General features: G+C 35.9%; 1 protein-coding gene across 2 annotated transcripts in view; it reads left to right on the top strand.

Annotated features, from left to right (window-relative positions):
• CACNA2D1 (calcium voltage-gated channel auxiliary subunit alpha2delta 1) overlaps nucleotides 1-22,833 on the top strand; it is a 512,722-nt gene that overhangs the window by 420,862 nt on the left and 69,027 nt on the right. For both annotated transcript variants that reach the window (XM_078060091.1, XM_078060090.1), the window contains exons 11-14: nucleotides 37-195; nucleotides 6,993-7,097; nucleotides 21,119-21,197; nucleotides 22,369-22,418. In XM_078060091.1, coding sequence (XP_077916217.1) covers nucleotides 37-195; nucleotides 6,993-7,097; nucleotides 21,119-21,197; nucleotides 22,369-22,418 — 393 coding nt within the window. The remainder of the gene's footprint in view (nucleotides 1-36; nucleotides 196-6,992; nucleotides 7,098-21,118; nucleotides 21,198-22,368; nucleotides 22,419-22,833) is intronic.

Raw genomic sequence — 22,833 nt, 5'->3', positions numbered from 1 at the left:
GTGTTCATTTATTCATTTACGTTTTATCTTTCACAGTTTAACAGCAATGCCCAGGATGTGAGCTGTTTTCAGCACCTTGTCCAAGCCAATGTGAGAAATAAGAAAGTGCTGAAAGACGCAGTGAATAATATCACAGCAAAAGGAATCACTGACTATAAGAAAGGCTTTAGTTTTGCTTTTGAACAGCTGCTTAATGTAAGTATCCATACCACCCCCTTTTCTCTTTTATTACTGAATCACAGCATATGAATTTCAGTATGCTGGTACTTACCACCATCAGTCACTATGAGTTACATAACAGTGCTGTTTTTCATTTAATTTAAAAGCAGATGTGTCCAGGCAATAGAAATCTTTGAACTACTTTTATTTTTAAATCCAAAATTCGAAAGACATACAAAATGTAGACATTCTTTTTTCTTTTAGATCTTTTCTTCCATCATCTTTTAAAACTCTGTTTAAGAAGCACATTTGTAAGATAATTATTTAATTTTGTATAAACCCTTCCAATTTAGATGGCATATGTAGAATATCATTTCCTTTTTGTTTTCTCTATTACTACTGTATTTATCTGGAGACTGGCATTTTCAATCTTCAATGGCTGGTGGAAATATTTTAGTTTTAAACATCTACTTGGTTCTTGAAGTTATTTCTTAATGTACAGGAAGGTCCAAATGACAGACATGAAGGTAAGGAGGACATAAAATGCCAGAGCAGGGATTCCTTTCTCAGTGAAGATCCCCCTCCCAACAAATCACCCACCGATGTTCCGTTTAGACTCTCACACTCCAGCACGCCTACTGTCTGCCCCATATTACAGCGTATATCTCACACTCCAGACTAGTGTTCTCAAATGGCTATGTCATCTATTTCATTTTGAACTCTTCAAGTGCAGGAGTTATCATTCAGGTTTTTTTTGTTTTTTGTTTTTTTTAAGATTTTATTTATTTGACAGAGAGAGACACAGCGAGAGAGGGAACACAAGCAGGGGGAGCGGGAGAGGGAGAAGCAGGCTTCCAGCCGAGCAGGGAGCCCAAGGCGGGGCTCGATCCCAGGACCCTGGGATCATGACCTGAGCTGAAGGCAGACGCTTAACGACTGAGCCACCCAGGCACCCCTCATTCCGTTTTTTTACCTCTCACAAAGCAATATTATCGTGGTGGTTGAGAGAGCAGACCTAACCTTTCTCTACTTGGGTTTCCTCCCTTACACCATGGCACATACCTCAGAGGGTTGTGGGTAGGATTGTCCACAGAACCTGACACACAGCAAACCGCATGTGAGTGTGGGTTGTTGGCTTGGCAGTGGAGTCATGATCATTATGACCATAGTTAACAACTAGCACATGTCTGCTAGAGAGTCAGCTCATAATTCATACCATATTTGCTGAGTCACTGAAGAAGCCCTTACATGTGGTCTTATCTGCAAATCCTACTTTGTTGTTCCCTAAGTAAAGCTTCCAAAACAGTTTTCAGGATGTCTGATTTGTTGCTTGATCCATTTGTTGATTCGGCCAATATTTATTGTGTGCCTCACAATTTCCTGTCACGTTACCACCACTAGAATAGCAGAGGTAAACAAGACTGTCCGATCTCAACAACGTCCAGCATGATATGGTTAATCATTATTCCTAGTACAGTACGTTAGTGCTGTTATAGGGCATTTGGAGTCTGTTTACTTGAGTGGCACCAAAGAGGGGTTCAACTTACCCAAAGGAGGTTGGGAAAGTGGGCATTTCCTTGAAAACAGGATTTTGAAGAATGAGTAGAATTTAGGCAGGTAGATGAGAGAGGGAAAATCATGTCAGATAAAAAGAACAACATGGACAAAGGCACAGACGTAGGAGACATCGTGGCACATTGAGAAAATGGCCGGTGCTTCAGCATGGCTGGGACATAGCAATACAGGAGCTGCGAGGGAAATAAAAAGGCCATGAGGTATCGGTTAATGAGGTGTTTAGGAGCAAATGAAAAGTTGATAATATGAGAATGACATGGTCTAACGAGTGTTCTAAGTTAAGCTGTTATATAAGACCTGGTCTTGGAGTAGATGCAAAGAAACGTTAAGGAGAATGACACGGTAACTAACTGGATGGTTCTCTGGACTCGAACACTTGGTGGCTGGTGACACAGGAATCTAGAGAGAGGGACTGTGAGGGTAGAAATAGCTCCGTTTCCACTATGTGGACCTTGAGGTGGTGGTATTTATTAGGTAGCGTTAGATAAGCAAGTAAGGAGACAGGAAAGCAAAGTAGTTCAGCTTTGCAGTTTCCAGGGGAATTCTCTTTGGTAAAATGCGTATGTTTATTAAAAGATGTATGTTGGTTAATAGAAGGATGAAAACTCAGAACTTTGAGATTCAGATGTAATGAACGATTAGATGAAAATGGATTCTTTCTGCAGCAAAGAAATAGAAGTTTGTGGGTTTTTTCATAGAAGTTCTTTTTCTTTTAAGTCAATCAGGTTTTTCTAGATTGTGGGATTGTAATTACTCTTCTTGGTATTGCTAATTTGCGTCACTTCCTTCCCTCGTATTCAGGATTCAGTTGTGAAATGATAAGGGGTCTCAAGCCTCGTGTACTATTTCCAAGGCTGTCTCATTAGAGAGGCCACATTAACTCCCAGATTCACTACTAGTTGCTGATTAAATATGATTTAACTCCTCTTGGCCTCTTGTACTGCCTCTACCACAGTTGTAAATGATATTTAATATGACTTCAGTTATTCCTGAAATAAGTCCTATGTTCTGCTTTCCACATATCCCTTATGTATTGCAGTTCTTCATTTTAAAATAATTCCCCCAAGGGCACCTGGTGGCTCAGTAGGTTAAGCAGCTGACTCACGATTCTCAGAGTCGTGGGATCGAGCCCCATGTCAGGCAATGCTCTCAGCGCGGAGTCTGCTTGTCCCTCTCCCTCTGCTCCTTCCCCTGCTTGTGCTCTCTCTCTCTCTCTCAAATAAATGGATGAATGAATAAAAAAAATCTTTAAAAAAATAATAAAATAAGATAATTTTCCCAGATGTCATTACCTGCCGTATTCAAAGTTGAAGCAGATTTTGTTACCTATTTCAAATACTTCCAGTCTTATCACACAGTATCATTCTTTAATTTTTGTTTGTCCTTCTAAGGTTTATCATTAAGATCCCTGAAGCAAGTATCAAATAGAATTAAATGTATCATTTATCCCACAGTACACCTTAAACTGAGATTTGAATTAGTCCTCGGGTAGAATTTCATAAAGTATTACAAATATACGGAGATGCATTGTTCAAAAAAAATTTTTTTTTAGATTTTGAGAGAGAGAGCATGAGCGAGGGGAGGGGCAGAGAGAGAGAGAAGCGGACTCCCCACTGAGTGGGGAGCCAGATGCGGGGCTCAATCCCGGGACCCTGAGATCATGACCTGAGCCGAAAGCAGATGCTTAACTGACTGAGCTACCCAGGCACCCCAAAAACTTTTTTATTAAGTACATGATATGATAGATGCTGTGCTGTGTACTGGCCACACGGTGATACAAGGAAACACAGGATACACAGGGATATACATTTTTGTTGTGAAATAACATATTAAATTACCAACCCTACTTATTGTCGTTTTATTGAAATAGTCAAGTTCTTTCCTTTACTTAATTTGTTATGAAATAACATATTAAATTACCAACCCTACTAATGGTCGTTTTATTGAAATAGTCAAGTTCTTTCCTTTACTTAATTTGTTACAAACCAGTAACATAATTGTTATGATTGTGTGATTCTTTAGATAACTGCAAATCCTCTGACTAGTTGCTGACTTTGCTCTACCACACATCTAAGGAGGCTACTCCTGGGAAAAATCATGTTGAAAACAAAACATTTTGTCATTCCCCCTTTTGTGTATGTCCTAACATCTCTCTCTCTTGGGAAACATTATTATTTTAATTACACAAATGATCAGCAAGACCCAGTGTGTTTATTTACACTGGTACTCGTATTCATTAATAATAATGGCCCCACTACTTCCAAAAATGAAACCAAGTCCTTATGTAAAATCTTTACCTAATCACTTTTATGTAACAGTCCTTTAGGTACATATTATTTTGCCCATCTTAAAGAGGCAGATAAAAAGAAATCATCAAAGAAATTAATTTTAGTTAAGGATATCAACGCCTTTCACAAAAGCATTTTGATGATAAAATATGTAACTTTTTGTATAGTCAAATTTTCATATGGCTTTCACATAAGAACTACGTTCAAATGTGACAATTGTATTAGTCAATACTTGCATTTTCACAATACTTTGTTCAAAGCTTTAACTGCCAGTGTTCTGATGGCCTGATCAATGGGGTGAGATTATATGAAACAGGGTTTTTTCATCAATAGAGCATAATAGTCTTGCTTAACTTTTATAATGGTAAATGGGATTTATCTTCTTTGAAAAGTAAGATCTAGTATAGACTTTCCAGAAGCCTAACCACTACCCAAGAATTAATGATTTTTTTTTCAAAAATAGTAATCATTTAAAGGCCAGGGCTGGTGCTGTCCAGTATGGTAACCACAATTCCATGTGTCTGTTGAGACTTGAAATGTGCCCGGTCTGAATTGAAATGTGTTGTAAATATAAAATACACACCAGGATTTGAAGAGCTACTCTGAAAGAAAAAAATGTATACCATCTCAGTAATTTCTATACGGATTTCATGTTGAATTGATAATATTTTGGATGACTGGATTAAATAAAATATGCTAGTGGAATTAATTTCAGAGATTTCTTCATACTTCCATTACTGTGGCCATTAGGAAGTTAAACTTACAAATTTGGCTTGCAGTGTACCTCCATGGAACAGTACTCAGCTGGAGGCTTGACATTTTCAAAGAAGCTGAGCATTCATAAAGTAGTGTAATCTTTTATTCTCAACACTTTTGCAAACACATTTCACAACAGTAGAAGCTTGAGATTGTAATTTCAGACCTCAAAGAAGTCCAGCTTTCTAAAGTAATTATTCATTTTAGTGGCCCTTTGTTGCTAATCCATTGTTCTCCTATGACTGACTCCTTTTTTTTTCTTTTTTTTTTTTAATTTTATTATGTTAGTCACCATACAATACATCATTAGTTTTTGATGTAGTGATCCACGATCCATTGTTTTCGTATAACACCCAGTGCTCCATGCAGTATGTGCCCTCCTTAATACCCATCACCAGGCTAACCAATCCCCCCTCCCCCCTCCCCTCTAAAACCCTGTTTGTTTCTCAGGTCCATAGTCTCTCATGGTTCATCTCTCCCTCCCAATTCCCCCCGCCCATTTTTCCCTTCTTTCTCCTAATGTCCTCCATGCTATTCCTTATGTTCCACAAATAAGTGAAACCATATGATAATTGACTTTCTCTGCTTGACTTATTTCACTTAGCATAATCTCCTCCAGTCCCATCCATGTTGATGTAAAAGTTGGGTATTCATCTTTTCTGATGGCTGAGTAATATTCCATTGTATATATGGACCACATCTTCTTTATCCATTCATCTGTTGAAGGGCATCTCGGCTCTTTCCACAGTTTGGCTATTGCGGACGTTGCTGCTATGAACATTGGGGTGCATATGGCCCTTCTTTTCACTACACCTGTGTCTTTGGGGTAAATACCCAGGAGTGCAATTGCTGGGTCATAGGGTAGCTCTATTTTTAACTTTTTGAGGAACCTCCACACTGTTTTCCAAAGTGGCTGTACCAACTTGCATTCCCACCAACAGTGTAAGAGGGTTCCTCTTTCTCCACAACCTCTCCAACATTTGTTGTTTCTTTCCCTGTCCATTTTTGCCATTCTAAATGGTGTAAGGTGGTATCTCAGTGTGGTTTTGATTTGGATTTCCCTGATGGCTAATGATGATGAACATTTTTTCATGTGTCTGTTAGCCATTTGTATGTCTTCTTCAGAGAAGTGTCTGTTCATCTCTTCTGCCCACTTTTTGACTTGATTATTTGTTTTTTGGGTGTTGAGTTTGAGAAGTTCTTTATAGATTTTGGATACCAGCCCTTTATCTGTAGTGTCATTTGCAAATATCTTCTCCCATTCTGTGGGTTGCCTCTTTGTTTTGTTGACTGTTTCTTTTGCTGTGCAGAAGCTTTTTATCTTGATGAAGTCCCAAAAGTTCATTTTTGCTTTTGTTTCACTAGCTTTTGGAGATGTATCTTGAAAGAAGTTGCTGTGGCCGATGTCAAAGAGATTACTGCCTATGGTTTAAGAGGGGATTTGCCATTGGAATTGAGTCTTTCAGAATTAGAGATGTTTGGTGGGTTGAGAGAGGATAACAGGATAGTCTGGGATTAGCATTTACAAAAATATAAGAGCATCGGGTGTTAGGGATCAACTAGGAGTTTATAATTTTGAAGAGGTAAAGTGAATAAAGTAGGATGAAGAAGGAGGAAAGGGAGCAAAAATGTTTGTAAATGGATTAAAAATATATGTGGAAGCGTATGCAGAATTTTCATTCATACTATTTATTTGTTTCTGGTACAAATTATAGGGGCATAAAATTGACATAATAGCCATTAGCTTAAAATCCATTTATTAATCAACCACTGAGAGGTTATTATTATATGCTAAGCCCTTGACGATCAAAAAAGACAAAACTTCATGCCCTTATGGCACTTAAATTCAATCAGGGAAACTCAGCAATAAAAAAGTAGATACCATGTACATAAAAGAATATAAAATGCTATGAAGCAAAATACAACCTGGGAGAGAGATGGCAATGTAAAACATAGTTTTCAGTAAAGTCCTCACTGATAGGTGACATTTGATCAAAGACCCAAAGGAAGTGAGACCTATGGATGTCTGGGGGATGGGAGGAGGCCCTTGTAGGGATGGGCCTGGCCTGATCTCGGAAGTCGTTCTTTAGAATATACCTACTGAACAGATCTTTCACCCACTACCTGCAATCTGTTCATGCTCTTCACATATTGTTTTATATTCCTTACCTTTTATTGTGAATGATACACATTTTGTTTTTGTTTTCTTTACAGTATAATGTTTCTAGAGCCAACTGCAATAAGATTATCATGTTGTTCACGGACGGAGGAGAAGAGAGAGCCCAGGAGATATTTGCCAAATACAACAAAGACAAAAAAGTGAGTGCAAGTTTATAGTATTTTAATCTTAATATCAATATAGGTGGTTTTTAAAGAGACTGTGAGGGAGGGGCAGTAAGAAGGGATGTTAGTGTGCTGATTATAAAGTCATACAGATCATGGATTATAAACCATTGGCTAAATTAAAGAATTATTAAGTATATAATATTTTTATGTGATCCATAACTGCCTATGTCTAACTTATTAATTTAGACCTATAGAGCCCTATTTGATTCTTATATATAAATTCTATATAAGAAAATGTTATAGGAAGAGAATAACCAGAAGAGAATGGAAAAATAGGAACAGTTTGAGCTTTTCTAGGATAAATTTATGATCATTTAGTTATTAAAGATTATAGGGGTGCCTGGGTGGCTCAGTTGTTAAGTGTCTGCCTTCAGCTCAGGTCATGACCAAGGGGTCCTGGGATTGAGCCCCTCATTGGGCTCCTTGCTCAGCAGAAAGGCCTGCTTCTCCCTCTTCCACTCCCCCTGCTTGTGTTACCTCTCTTGCTGTCTCTGTCAAATAAATAAATAAAATCTTAAAAAAAAATTATTAAAAATTATAGTAATACTAAAACTTGCTACATATGCCTAAAAATTATCTTCACATTGTTCTGTTGATTTACAAATAAAGCAATTTATAACAGCAAAAACTGCATCCTCATTTGAAAACCTTTTTATTTTTATTTATTTTTGTGTACCTTAAAAGTAAAACAGCCAGTTATTTTACCAGCAAAATGGGTTTATTCAGGAATAGCAGAAGAATTCCAACTCACGACCTGTGAACCATGGAAAGCCAGAGGCAAGTGCCCATAGCAGAGGAAAGGAACACTACTCTGTAGAAAAAAAAAAAAAAAACAAAAAAACAGGAAGTTGGTGAGTGGCTGCAGAAATCCATTGGAGGAAAGCCAGAGTTCAGGGCGGTGATGGTTTCTCATTGGCTGAGTTGAGGTATTTTGTTATTGGCTGAGCTCGTTGCTGGGCGAGGAGAAACTCTTTCTCCTGCTGAAGTAGTAACATAGGCGTCCTCTGTTGCAAATGCCAAGTACCTCTTCTTTTTGGGTCTGCAGCTGCTGAGGGGTGTTAGGGAATGACAGCTCCCCCTGCTGGCCTCCCAACACCATTTTAAATGAGGTTTCCTTTATTCAGTTGTACGCTTTGAAGAAAATATTTTAGACAAAATCTTTTATAATAACGTATGGTATGTAAAAAGTGTTCTATTTCAGTATGCAAAGAAGAATGTGAAGATAAGTATTTTGAGGTTGGAATGTATTTGTTTCAATGATTGTTTAACTGCAGAGGAAAGTGTTGTAGGGAGCCCTGACTAATTTGAATGTCCATCCATGTAGCAAAACCTGCTGATATTGTGGAGAATATCAACTGTGACTATTTCTCTAGCAATCCTACCATCAGCTTATTTCATCTTTCTTAGTGACTCTTTGCATTTGATAAGAGAATGATTCTCAACTTGGTTTTTTAAAATGTTAAGGATCCATTAAAAAAAATAATGATATAAGCTATTTTTTATGTTTCACAAATTCCAACAGAAATTACATATTTATCCACAAGTCTCTTCTGAGGAAAATGCCAATTCACTTTGCTTTTATTTGAACTTTTCACACTTAGGAAGGTGTGGCTCATCATGAGCACTAGTGGGTTGTTTTATATGCATTTCAGGAATTGAAAGGAGAGAAGAAAAAGGTGAACTAATTTATTTAGATAGTTTTGCAGACACAACATTGTGAATAATTTGGTACAGTATTGATGAAAATTTTGCAGCACTTTGAAATACTCTTAGGTACTTTTTAGCCTATATGTGATTGGAATATGATTAAAGAATTGAAAACATAAGCAAATTACTTACTTCGAAACATGCCTTCATCAAAGCAAAGTCAACTTTTGTGGACAAATAATTTCTTTATTCATGCCCAGTAGTGCTTTGTTTTAAAGATATTATTTATTTATTTGAGAGAGAGTGAGAGCCAGAGAGGTCACAGAAGGAGAGGGAGAAGCAGGCTTCCCGCAGAGCAGGGAGCCCGATGCGGGGCTCGATCCCAGGACCCTGAGATCATGACCTGAGCCAGAGGCAAACCCTTAACTTGACTGAGCCACCCAGGCATCCCAGGAAGAATTTCTTAAAGGAATACAGCAATGAATTTTACATTTGATATCAGAATTTGTGCCTGAGGTGTATCTTGATTTTAAGGAGTATATAATATATTCTGTTTTTTTTTAAATTTTATTATGTTAATCACCATACATTGAATCATTAGTTTTTCATGTAGTGTTCCATGATTCATTGTTTGCGTATAACACCCAGTGCTCCATGCAGTATGTGCCCTCTTTAATAGCCATCACCAGGCTAACCCATACCCCCACCCCCCTCCCCTCTAGAACCCTCGGTTTGTTTCTCAGAGTCCATAGTCTCTCATGGTTCGTCTCCCCCTCCGATTTCTCTCCATATATTCTAACAAATTTGAATAAAAGAATATTAATGCATAAAAGGAGAGGTGATTTTCATCTAAACTTGTAATTTTTTTCTTCTTCCAAAACTGTATTTGCATCCAGGATTAACACAATAACATCTCTTGGAGGCATATCATGAGGGGTTTTTTTTCCTTTTTTTTTTTAATACAAAAGGAATTATGTCATAAGGAAAGCAATTGTTTTCTACTCTCTATTGTCACAAATTGTTTAATTGAATAAATGAAGAATTTGCTAGTTTAAAGCCATTTTTCTGTGTATACATTCTAAAAATGTCCATTCTAAATATTAATGTCTTGAAACACTGCTTCTCATCCCCTTCACCTTTTACAGGAACTCAGCTTTTTAAACAAAGCATTTTGTGACATGCTAAACCACATAATAAATGATTCATATCACATTCACTTTTGTAAAACTGAATAAGAATTTAGTCTTACTCAACCATCCTGCTGTTTTGTTTGCGAACAATGACTCCTACGCTCTGTGGACACACACTTTTCTTAAGGCCACATACCTTTATTAATGCCACAGCAACTTTGGAAATGAATCAGTGCTTAGTTTCTGCAGTTTAAATGCTATTTTTACCGAACATAAAAATGAAAATGTTCTTGAAATTAGGTACTTTATTGGTTCTGTGACTCTAATTTCAGTGGCTGTAGCCAAGTTCTGTGATAAGCACACTTATACATATATGCGTACCTACATACACAGATAGATCCACACACATTTGTATGTTTTAAATGGGCATCGTCTTCTCTCTGTCCATTGAATCTCCAGGAACAAGAGACCATGTGTGTTACTTTGGCATAAGATTTATTATATAAAGTTGTATCAATAAAAGCCAACAGGTAGGTAGTTGAGAAGTTAATAAGGGGTGAGGAAATAGAAATCTGGATAAAGTCCTTTTTTTTTTTCTAAAGTCTTTGCAAATTTGCTAAGAAATATTGGGGGAAAAGTAAGACCATCAACTCCAGGTGAAGTTGTTTAGATACACACACAGGTATGGATGTGTATACACATATGTATTTTTTAAGAATGGAAGAGCTAATTCATTATTCTGTGTTATAAATTAGTAAAGGGATACACATCCAGGGAAAGCTTATAGACCCAAAATAGAGAAATGATAATTGATGGAGATCCTTGAAAGAGGAGAGACAGAGAGATACAGATCATAGGTTTCTGATTTGAACAAGCAGGAATTCTATTTATGGAAACATTGCTGTCCCACATTTCTTATGCTCTCTACTTTGTTGCTCAGTGCCTTACCACATTTCCTCATGTGGGAAAACTTTGTTAAACCAAAATTTTATCTCTTGGTATTTGCACGTTCTGTATCCACTAACAGTGAAAGTAGAGGATAGCAGATGACAACTTTTAAGTCAGTTAGATGTTTGAGCATATCTGTATCTTGTCAAGACACCATTTACGTAGTTAATTGTTTATGCTAAAGGCATGTGTAGGTATTATGTACCTACTGAAGATAGCATGTATGAGAAATTTTTTTCACCATCTTCAAATATGACTTCAAATGGTTGTGGATGAATTTGAGGACCCCTTTCTAACTTCTCCATATTTAGAATCCCCTACCTCCCACCGTCCCACACCATGTGAGACATGTGCCACCCACAGATACTGATACAGAAGGTAAATGACTATCTTTGTCATGCAAGGATGTATAGGACACAAAATGTTTAGTATTTTTGCCATAGACTTCTTTGCCACAAGCATTTTCATTGCAAGCATTTTCACCTTAGAACTAAATGGCCATAAGGCAACTTTGCCATAAAAGATAAAAAGTAATTGATTGACAGGTCGGTTTGACAGTTTGGTTTCTCAAACTGGTTGATAGTTTGATTTCTTTTCTCCATCGGTGCATGCTGCATTGACGGATTGCACTCCCATTTCTGTATGACATAAATATTAGCCCTCATAATGGTGTATACACATTTCCTATAGAACTTTGCAATGTCTATCACTGGACATGTACCAGTATGGGAAGAAAAAAATAACTATGGAGAACGCTTTCACAACACACAAAAAAATACAAAGCTTAGTGACAAATATGCTTCCTAGTGTTTAGAGACTGATCTCTCTCTCATAAGATGAATGAAGAAATTTTAGCAAAAAAAAAAAAAGAAAAAAGTACAATGTTGAAGAATGAGACAAATCAACCAGCCAAAACATCCCAGAAAAATATAACACTATGAATGAAAGACTTCAAAGACCAGTGCTTAGGTATAACCCACAGAGTGAAAGCAGTGAGTTTCGCAGTACTGCTGTGACTGCGCAGCGTACATTTTGAATGTGTTCAAGTAGTTTGTATTTCACAAAATAAAGTCTTTTAAAATTTGTTACTCATTATCCATGTTTCATTATCTTTTTCAATGAATGACGCTCTTTTATTTTTCATGATTTTATCTTTTATAGCAGAATTGCCTTAAAGCCAATACTTAGGCAGTGAAATGTTTGCAGTGAAATTGCTTGGAGCAGAGATGTTTACAGTGAAATTATCTAGAACCATATATGACAGACCAGTCCCCTACCTGCAAAATTAATATTTGTTACATAATAAATTTATCAGTTCAGAATTTCACTAGCTACCTTATCTTTCAAATGGCCAGTGTGTAAAAATAAAATTTGATAGGTTGAATAAAATAAAAACTTTCAATACTCTTACAAATTCTGCACGTGATTATGACTTTATGTTAAAACCGATTCTTTAAAAAGAAAGTTCACTTGTGGCTTTCAAAGTAGCAGAATTACAAAGTCATAAAGAAAGTTGGATGAGCTTTCAAAGGAAAATCTGAAAACTAGTCTTTGAATTCTGCCTTTTCCCCCAAGCCTCTTGCTTAGCATACATGTGACTGCTGAATGCTTCATTTACATTCATTTTTCATCCAGATGACATTAGAAATCGTTCAGAGCAACCCAGGTAGGTGTGATGAGGTACATCCGGAGAGCTGATGAATGAGGCTGCAGATACACAGCACAATTTAATGAGGCCAAAAGGTTGAGAATTAGAACAAAATGTTTGGGTTCTTGCGAAATGTATTACTCTTGGGAATTAATCTACCTGATTATAGATAGGTACAGCTTTAAAACGGAGTCCGTGTTAATCTCCTCACACAGCTGTTCCATATTAAAATGCATTCACTTTATAATCTTTACCTGCAGCAATGCCATTCCTTAGGGTTCACCCATGTGTACGACACTTCCTTAAAAATGGTGCCAAAACTAAAATGAACTCTATCATAAAGTCCAAACAAATGAATAAAGGAAAGTGAAACCAGACACAGAGTTGAAAGATAATTCCCAGGCCTCGCAAAATTAAAGATACTTGATTTTCTGTAGAATAGCAAAAAGATTGGTTAGCCGTACACACTTAAGATTGTCTAGCCAGGTAGGAAATCGTCCTCAGAGTCTTAGCTTAATTCTCAGAATTAATCGAGAAATGCAAAAGCATCGAGAATTTATAAAATGAAAATTTCAAAGTAACGAGTAAATGAAGAAGAACAAATGGGAACTGTGATACATTGATTTCAAAATAAAGAATACATTGCTAAAATTATAAGAGGCTGACAGATGCATTGTTACTTTTTAAAATTATTTAGAAAATGATTAGCAATGTCTTTCCTATTTTTCTGTCAGATCCAGGGTAGGAAGAAATCTGTAGCCTACAGAAATCTAAAGCAAGTTACAAATGATGGAATCTGCCTATGTGTTTTATATAGTAACAGTGAAAATTGTCAATTAATTTTTCAACAGATGGTAAGGAAAGTCATTTGTTGCCTTCTCTACTGTCCCTGCCTGGCTTCTCCCCGGCAAGAACGAAACCTTTGGAAGCAATGTTTGAATATATGCAGCATTCAGATTTGTAAAATAGTAATACCATTTAACAAATGCACTGCTTCTAAAAAGTTTCCTTTTAGATATCTTGCCACTTTCAACAGTTACCAAAAGTTTTCCAGCTTTAGAATAGAAAATGTACCTTTGTTCATAAAGATCAAGTATGTCATTTATGCCAGAGTTACTATAGAGTTGAAAAGAATAATTACCAGTAACATTGGCCCTGCCAATGGAGAGATTATCTATTTAAAAGGCATGGTGTGTGTGTGTGTGTGTGTGTGTGTGTGTGTGTGTGTGTGTGTGTGTGTGTGTGTGTGTGTCTTCCTCTCTGACAGATTTATTTACATTTGTTTCTCTTAATATAAAATTAATGTTGACAGTCCATTCCCTGAACTAAGGAAAACGTTATCAGACACAGTCTCGTCAGGTTTGAGTACTAGTACTACCACACATTTTACAGAATCCTTAATTTAATATCTAAAGTCTAATGAAAAATGAAGTTAGGCATTACAAGAAGCACAAAGTATATAAAAAGACATAGAGAAAATGCACAGCAGATGCACCTGAATTAATCTCTAGATAGAATTCTGTCACCTAGAATCAGGATTGCCCTTTGGGTTAAATGGTTAGACCAGAAAAGGCACGCTCTTCTGCATTTTCTGAGGCTGCTTCCTTCTCCGATGAAGAATTCCGCTTCCCACAGATCTCTGCAGACAGTTTTGCTGGGCACTCCCTTTCCCCCAGACTCCTTTATCATTCTGTGTTTGAAGCACTGTCTGTCCTCTTTCGTTCTTCCAGATTCCCCTTTTTGATTATTTTATTTATCTGTTCACTTACCTTGAACTTCCCTCTATGAAGGAATTTGTTCTAATAACACAACTTTAAAAAGAAAAGCAAAATGCAGTAGTCATGTTGGTTTTGTATACATGATCTTAAAGAACCAAACAGATGTTTCTGTCACGTCTTACATGTCGGTGCTTAACATAGATACATGCCTTGGGATTACGTTGGTATTTTACATTTATTGATGACAGTTACAGTGACTCATCCTCACATTATCAGATGATGAGGTGAGCTTGAAGCTCTGTGAAATAGGGGTTATGTCCGTTTATAAATGTGCCACTGAGTCCTTTGGGGCTAGTGCAGTGCTTGATGCCCAGAAGTTGCTAACTATATACTGATGTATCAGATGTTTCAGTAAATATGCAATAAATAAGCTCCTAAGGTGGTAAACTACAAAAAAATTCATAAATGTAAGAAAAATTCAATAGCTCTGTTCTTCTTTTAAAAGATAATCATTTAAAACAATATTTATTTCCTTATACTTAGAATGTGGAGTAGAATTGATGTTCCACTCTTGTATATATCATCTTATAAGGAAGGAGGGTTTAAGTTTATATAAGAAATGATTGTATTGATGGCATCTTTCCATTTACTCTAATCAGTCTAACACGTAGTTTTTCATGACTATTCTCATGATTAGTATCAGTGAAGTATTTGGCATTACCCAAGAATATCTGAAATAAATCAGTATATTGCTTATTTTCTGACCTCCTAGCTGATGATAGTCTCAGCAGAGCTACAGGTAGCTTGGAAATACAATGTGCCCATAGCTTATTCCTCCTTTCTCAGGAACTATAAACGTACGCAGAGGGAAGGAGAACTAGAAATTACTTCCTTATAATCTGATACTGTGAGCATGATTCATTTTAATTGTTGCTAATAAGTTTTAAATACCAACATAATCCCAAGGTATGAATCTGTGTTGTTATCCACCCAACATGTAGGACACAGGAGAGAACTATCCGCTCCGTTTTTTAATAAGATCATGTATGCAAAACCTATCTGACTACTGCATTTTGTTTTCTTTCATAAAGTGTTTTGGTGTTATTTGCTTGAACAAATTCAGTAGTCCTTGATTAAATTTTTGCCTTTGTCAGACCATAGGAAATTTCATGTAGATATACCTCATATGGACACAGTGGAATTTAGACAATACTGGCCCCTTTTCTTTAGTTCATTGCTAAATGTAATAAAGTGAGCCACATTTGTTCTTCTAGAAAGGTGTCGTTTTGAGTTATTTTGAGTTCTTTTTGAGGCATGGAAGGCTGATGTCTCACTAATGGAAAATGTTACCCCATGAAAATCTGATAATTTGACTCTAGAACTTGTTGTCCTCTTCCTCCTCATCACCGTAGTTAATATTGATTGAACTTAAAATTTTCCCTGTGTCATAAAAGCTTTATATGTATCATTTCACTTACAATGGGGATAATCGTATGATAAAAACCTTTTTATGACCATCATCATTATCATCATCCCCGTTTTGGAAATAAGAAAACCAAAATTTGGGAAGTTAAATAACATGTTGAAAGTCATACAGCTACTAAGTGGCAGAGTCAAGAATTTAAATGACCTCCAGTCCGGATTTCATAAGCTCACGTGGAATGCGCCTAGCCGGTCATCTGTCTCTTTCTCCTGGGCAGCCTTGTGGGGCTATGCCAATCATCATTTGCCCACCCAGGAGCCTTCCTTGTAGTCAGACAGCAGGACTGTTCCACTAAGGGACATGGCTTCTTGCAGCGTTAAGAGGTTAAGACGGATTAAACTAAGCCATCAAAACTTTGCAGACTGCAAGTACCTTTCAGATCATCGGGCTTTATAAAATAAATTAAGTGTGAAAGGTGAATGTGGACACTTTTATTTATTTCATGCTACTATGAAACTAGGGATGTGGGTTATTTGAATGCTCCGGATTCTGGTACACTTGTGAATTATGGAAACCACTGTAGAATTTTCTCCTAAAATATTCAGTACAATCTAGTATTTTTATAGGCTGAAGGCCAAAAATTTTAGTACACACAGTAAATTAATAAAACCCATTTCTGACCTCATTTTTCTAACGTTTCGATAGCTGAAGTTTTTATTTTAGTTTTATTGGCCTCTTTTCTTCAGAGTCTCATTTCCATTATTCCTTGGAGATTTGCCTATTGTAAATTAAACTTGAACTCTGGGTAACTGATAATTGTTGAGGTGACAGTTTCCAGTAACTGGGTTCTGCTGGGAAACAAGAAATTCCTATGGCTTTTTAAAATAGGTTGACCCTGTGGCTTTGGAAAAATCTTAATTGAAGACAACTATTTTAGTCTTCAACAAACAGAACAAAACAAAACAGATTAGCAGAAGTCCAGAATTGTAGGATAAAGTTATAAAATAGTGGTATATTGTAAGGAACAAATTAATAATATATTTTAAATAACCAAACTTGCTGTAAATTAAAAGTTTTCTCTTATCAACTGGGCCGGTCTTGACATATCAACATTAGACTGTTGGAATTAGAATATTCTGTTCAGAGAAAAATGGTTTTTGAAGCAACTGAAGACAAAATTATGTAAATTTGCAACTAGTTATAATGACTGACTTTTAAGAATTTTAACTTTATTAACTATGCCCTCAAATTACTGTTGCTTTTTTAAATACACTTATGCAATTAAGCATGAGTCAAGACTTAGGAGAAAATTTTCATTCTCTTGGAATTATAGAGTACAGAAAGGTATACTTCATTTTGCCTCAAAAAGTTTGTTCAACTTCATTGGACAAGTCTGCATAACATAAAATAAAAAAATGCAGAATTTACCATGCGATAAGTATAATGAAACTGCCCAAATTTTCCAAAATGCAAGATGACTATCAGCCTAGTTTTGGCTCAGTGTTAAAATGAACAGATTGAATTTGAATGACACCAGAGCTTGTCTTAAATCCATCTGGTAAGAAGTTGAAACCACTCAACCAGCTTTTCACTTTTTTTCATTTAATATTTATTTTCATTTATATTTGAGGCCCTATATTAGGTGCAATCGATAGAATACTGTTTCCACCCAATCAAAATCTATTCAATACTACCTCCCCATGTTATTTCTACTAAAGACCTAATCTCCAGCATGATGAAAAATATTTTTAAGTCCATCTAAAACTGTATATGTCTCATATATGACCGTAAAGAGGCCAACATTTTGAAACATGAGCTTAACTAAAATCATCCACATTAATGGAGAAACATTTAACAGATTTTCTAGAAACACTTCAGTTACGAGGTTTCTGGTATGCATTTGTTACATGAATCCAGTAGTGTGATTAAAAATGCGCTACTGCAGGACGCCTGGGTGACTCAGTTGGTTAAGTGTCTGCCTGCAGCTCAGGTCATGATCCCGGGGTCCTGGGATCGAGCCCCTCATCAGGCTCCCTGCTCAACGGGAAGCCTGCTTCTCCCTCTCCCTCTGTGACCTCTCTGGCTCTCACTGTCTCTCAAATAAATAAATAATATCTTTAAAACAATGCACTACTGGGTATGAATAAAGAAATTATTCGTCCACAAAAGTTGACTTTGATGAAGGCATGTTTCAAAGTAAGTAATTTGCTTAATTGAGACTTAAGATGACATATTTAGCTTGTGTGACTATACATTAAGGATTTTGAGTTATTTTTTATGTCATTTTATTTGTTTTTATATAATACCATGCAAATAGTCTAATAAGAACTCTAAAAATATACATCCTTGAGAATGTAATTTACCCTAACTTTTACATGTGCCTACTTCAAGGAATTACTTTATTTTTCTCTTACCCCCAACTAATAGCTAAACGAGAACAGTAAATTTAAAGAAGTGGAAAACATCAGGGGAAGGAGGATAGCAATCATCTCTGCGGATTTGGCATTTGGAATTTGAGAGATAGTTCATTCACTATTCCACAGGGTGGCAGTAATACAGCATAGACTAGGAAGAATGAACCTATTTAAAATTCGAAGTGGAAAGTTAGAGTTCAAACATCATCTTTTAAATATCACCAGTTTATTGTGAACATACATTGTAACATGTATATTGCAAATGCGTATGAAATAAATGAAATTAAAATTCTTAGTACATAGGTAAAATATATAAGGCAAAACTAAATGCAACATGAGTATGGCAGTTGGGATTGGAGTAATTTTTATGTTTTTTTCGTTGTTACATAAAGAATTTAAAAGCTAGGGTGCTTTATATTAAACTTTTTCTGAACCAAGTGTATATTTATAAAATAATTTCAGAAAATTTTAAGCAGCCTATAAAATCATTAAAATATACACAATGCGTGTGTGTGTGTGTGTGTGTGTGTGCGCACGCATGCCCATGTGTGTATCTACCAAGAGAAAAAAAAGCATCTGAGGTATATTAGATCTTGGAAATATTGTAATGGGAAGGTGGTTGCAGAAATTATAAAAAGAAGGGTGAATTTATAATTCTTAAGATTTTAGTCACCATGGGGAGGAAAATTTCCAAAAAATAGTGTCTGACAATGTCTACACTAAGGCAAATAAAAATTAAGAGGTACAGATTATAAATCTGTAATAAAGGAATAATTCAATTCGTTAATGCAGCTTTTATTCAAATAGCTGAGGATCTGTGTGGCGAATGAACACAGAAGGAGGCACATACACAAACAGTGTTTAGTGTGCTTTAAAATGTTGCACCTCCGCACCCAGCTCTGATTCTGAATTTCTTAATTTAGACAACTTCTAAGATCTTCACGTTTGCAAACCTGGGGGGGTTAAGCAAAACTTTTGGGGTCAAACAAAACGACAAGTATTTTTGTTGTTTGGGGGAAGTTTCTGTTTTGTTTTTTACTAGTATGTGTTTTGACTGGGTTGTGTTTATTTGGACTGTTTGATGAATACCATCAGTCAAAATCACATGGTGTGTGTCTAAGTGTAACCCCTATGTTGGTAGAAATACTTGCCTTTCAGGGACACTGATAGAAAAATTCATTTAGTCTTATTTATTTCTCTTTACTGAAAAGTATTTTTGTGGGAAAATACTTTACCAGAACACTGCTGTGGTAAGAGAGACACTAAGACAAAGCAGTGCTTTAAATTGAAAATTTGAGACATGCTTTCAAATGTTCATTGTGATGGAGATCTCCCACGTGCTTTCTGGGGCATCTGGGTTGTTTCCCTGCCTTGAATTCATGTGACAATTGTTTAAGGTATAGCAGTTAAATTGAATTATCAGTAGGGTGACATACCTGTTTACAGAAGTATTTCCATTTAGGAGTAAGCTCAACTATGTCAGAGGCAACACTACATTGAAATATGAGCTGTAGAGACAGCCCCAAAAATAAATCTTTAGAATTTAAGAAAATGAAATTGTTACATTTTAAGGAATTGGGGGGAGGGGTAGACAGGTGTTGCCGACTTCTATTAACCTAGAATGAGTCACTTTTCCTTATAAGTTGAGATGATTAAAATTCAGATGTGTCCTGCAAATGGCTGAGGCAAGCCTGGACAAGTGAAGGGTGGCTCACAGAAAACTTTACAAGGGAAACAGCAACATCTCCAGTGTACGTTTTGGGGCAGGGATTGTTATGAAGTGATCTCTGTGTGGCCAAGACCAGTGGAGGAACAGAAAACAGATGTGAAATCTCTTTTGAGATTTGCGCTCTGCAGTCATGTGCAAAGATGAAAACAGGCGAAACAATTAGAAAATGTCAGTTCAAACAGTCAATCGACATGAATTAGGGAAAAGCTGTTAACATAGTTCAAACCAGAACGTGAATTCATGGAAAAGTGATTTTCTGCATGTTTATCTTTAGAGAAGGCAAAAATGTTTAACTTAAAATACTGGTTTACTTAGATTACTAAATTAGTAAAAATCAATATATCCTAAATAGTCATTTTATTAAATATTTGTTGACATTGAATTTATCCTCTACATTCTTGTATTATTATGAAATTACAGTATTTTCATAATTAAGTATAATGGCTTCTGATAAACATTTACGTTACCATATTTTAAAAATGATCTCAACTGAATTTTTAAAATATTTGCATATTAGAAACAGTCAATATTTTGATTGTCTTTAAAAATTCTGGGAGCTTAACATGTGTATTTATATATCCTAGTTCTCTTTTATAGGAAGTTAGTAACATCATAATCATGTATGTGCATACTAAATATTTTCATGGTGTGAAAGTAGTTAAACTCTTACTAAGTATAATTGCCTTAACTAAAAGCATAATGACCTCCTTTCTTTGTCCATCGTTATAATCACATATTTATGAAACAGGAATTTTTTTTTTTTTAAGATTTTATTTATTTATTTGACACAGAGAGAGACAGCGAGAGAGGGAGCACAAGCAGGGGGAGTGGGAGAGGCAGAAGCAGGCTTCCCACAGAGCAGGGAGCCCGACACGGGGCTCGACCCCAGGACCCCAGAATCATGACCTGAGCCGAAGGCAGACGCCTAACAACTGAGCCACCCAGGCGCCCCTGAAACAGGAATTATTATTTTTACTTATTTTTTGCAGTGACTAAGTATGTGGAAAATATGTTTTAACCAGGGGAGACAGGTGAAGTCGGTTGGGCATAAAAGATGCCATTTCTATGAATAGAACCTGAGTTGTGATTCTGACATAGGATCAGGACCTGGTGCTGGGCTCCTGAGTGCTGTCTTAAATTTAGTAACTGAAGTCCATGTTGAGAGTAGGTTATGGGGTTTCTCTCTGGTGACTTTCTGAAAGATTGGCCTCGATTTTTCTTGTCACATTTATCAACTGAGTAGCATGCTTTTATTTGTTTTTTGCTTTAGCTATTTTGTGTTGGCATTCAGTTAAATTTTATGCAGCCTAACAGATCCCTGTGTTTCAATTCACCAGGTACGTGTATTCACATTTTCAGTTGGTCAACATAATTATGACAGAGGACCTATTCAGTGGATGGCCTGTGAAAATAAAGGTAACACATCTGTTTTCTCGAGCACATTTTAGTACTAAAACAAAATTGATAGTTGTTAATTCTACATATTCTCATTTAAGATAAAGTTGTAGCTAATGTTTACAGGAATAGAGACAAAAGTAAGATGTTGCATGTGGTTTCTTTTTTTAAAGATTATTTATTTGGGAGAGAGAGTGGGGGGTGGTGAATGGCAGAGGGAAGGGGGAGACAGAGTCTTTTAAGCAGACTCCATGCTGCGCGCGGAGCCCGATGCAGGCTGGATCTCATGACCCTGAGATCAGGACCTGAACCGAAGCTGAGTCAGACACTCAACCAACTGCGCCACCCAGGTGCCCCAAGATGTTGAATGTGTTTTCTGTGGAGAAAACCCACACACAAAACACTTTAAAATTATTACGATTACAGTATATAAAAATTCAGACATTTGATCATATGGTATGATATCATATATTGATATCATTCGATGCTTTATTTAGAGCGACTTAATGATACTTACCAAATGGAATCTTACCTGAAAAGAATGAAAGAATATCTGAACCACATAAAACTTACATATAAGAAAGTATGACATATAAGTGCATTTTTTGAGTGGTTGAATTTTCTTTTAAATGTCTTACACATTCCTAGATAATTCTGATTTTGTGTAGTGAGCCCATGTTTCCTGTGTACACAGAAAAAAACCAAAAATGTTGTTTGAAAAACTGATCACATAGCAATAAAAGGAACCTCAATTTATTATGAAAGTCATATTTACGCAAATATTTTATATAAATATAATTGTCAGATACCCATTATCATGTATCTTTAATAATTTCTCCAGTGATAAAAGTATTTTAAATGAGGCCAGGTTCCCTACTGTTTGGTAGAAAAACCACATTTATTTGATAACAGTTTATAAGAAACATAGTGAAATTTCTCATAAAGCTTATGCATTTGTTAGGGATATACAGTAATCAAACATTTTCTACATTTATTGGTGGTATTGATATGTTAGTGTTTGCTCAGTTAGAAGTGAAAAAATGCTCTTTTTTCCTCCAAAGACCTAAAATAATTTTGTGGCCATGTATTATAATGTAATATGTGTGTGTGTGTGTGTGTGTGTATATATATATATATATATATATATATATATATATATACACACACAAAAATATGTATGTATATGTTTCAGGTTATTATTATGAAATTCCTTCCATTGGAGCAATAAGAATCAATACTCAGGTATGGTTATTTAAATTTTGTTTAAATTATTTTTTCAAAGAACAAGATGTTTCTTTGCTGCTTTAAATATGCTCAATTGGATAAAATAGGTGAAAATGAAAAAATGATCCATAATACTGTATTTGTAACAAAATGATGAGTATCATGGTGATGTACTGATTGTTATTTCATTAAAGTTCCAAGTGTTTTCAAATATCCAAAACTCAGGTAAAAAAACTGTGTATGTTGCTCTTCTCAGATGTTAAAAATATCATCGAAAATAAAATGAAAATTTACTGACAATCTCGTTTCATTTTAACTTGAACTTGGTTCTATTTCAGATCATTTAAATGAGTTTCTTCAAGTTGCAGGTGTACCACAAAGAAAATTAAGCAATACTTAATCTGGACAAATTATATAGGATTCTAATCAGAAT

This window comes from Halichoerus grypus, chromosome 12, assembly GCF_964656455.1.
Source record: "Halichoerus grypus chromosome 12, mHalGry1.hap1.1, whole genome shotgun sequence".
In the NCBI taxonomy this organism is placed as follows: domain Eukaryota; kingdom Metazoa; phylum Chordata; class Mammalia; order Carnivora; family Phocidae; genus Halichoerus; species Halichoerus grypus.
This window is presented reverse-complemented; position numbering and strand designations above follow the sequence as displayed.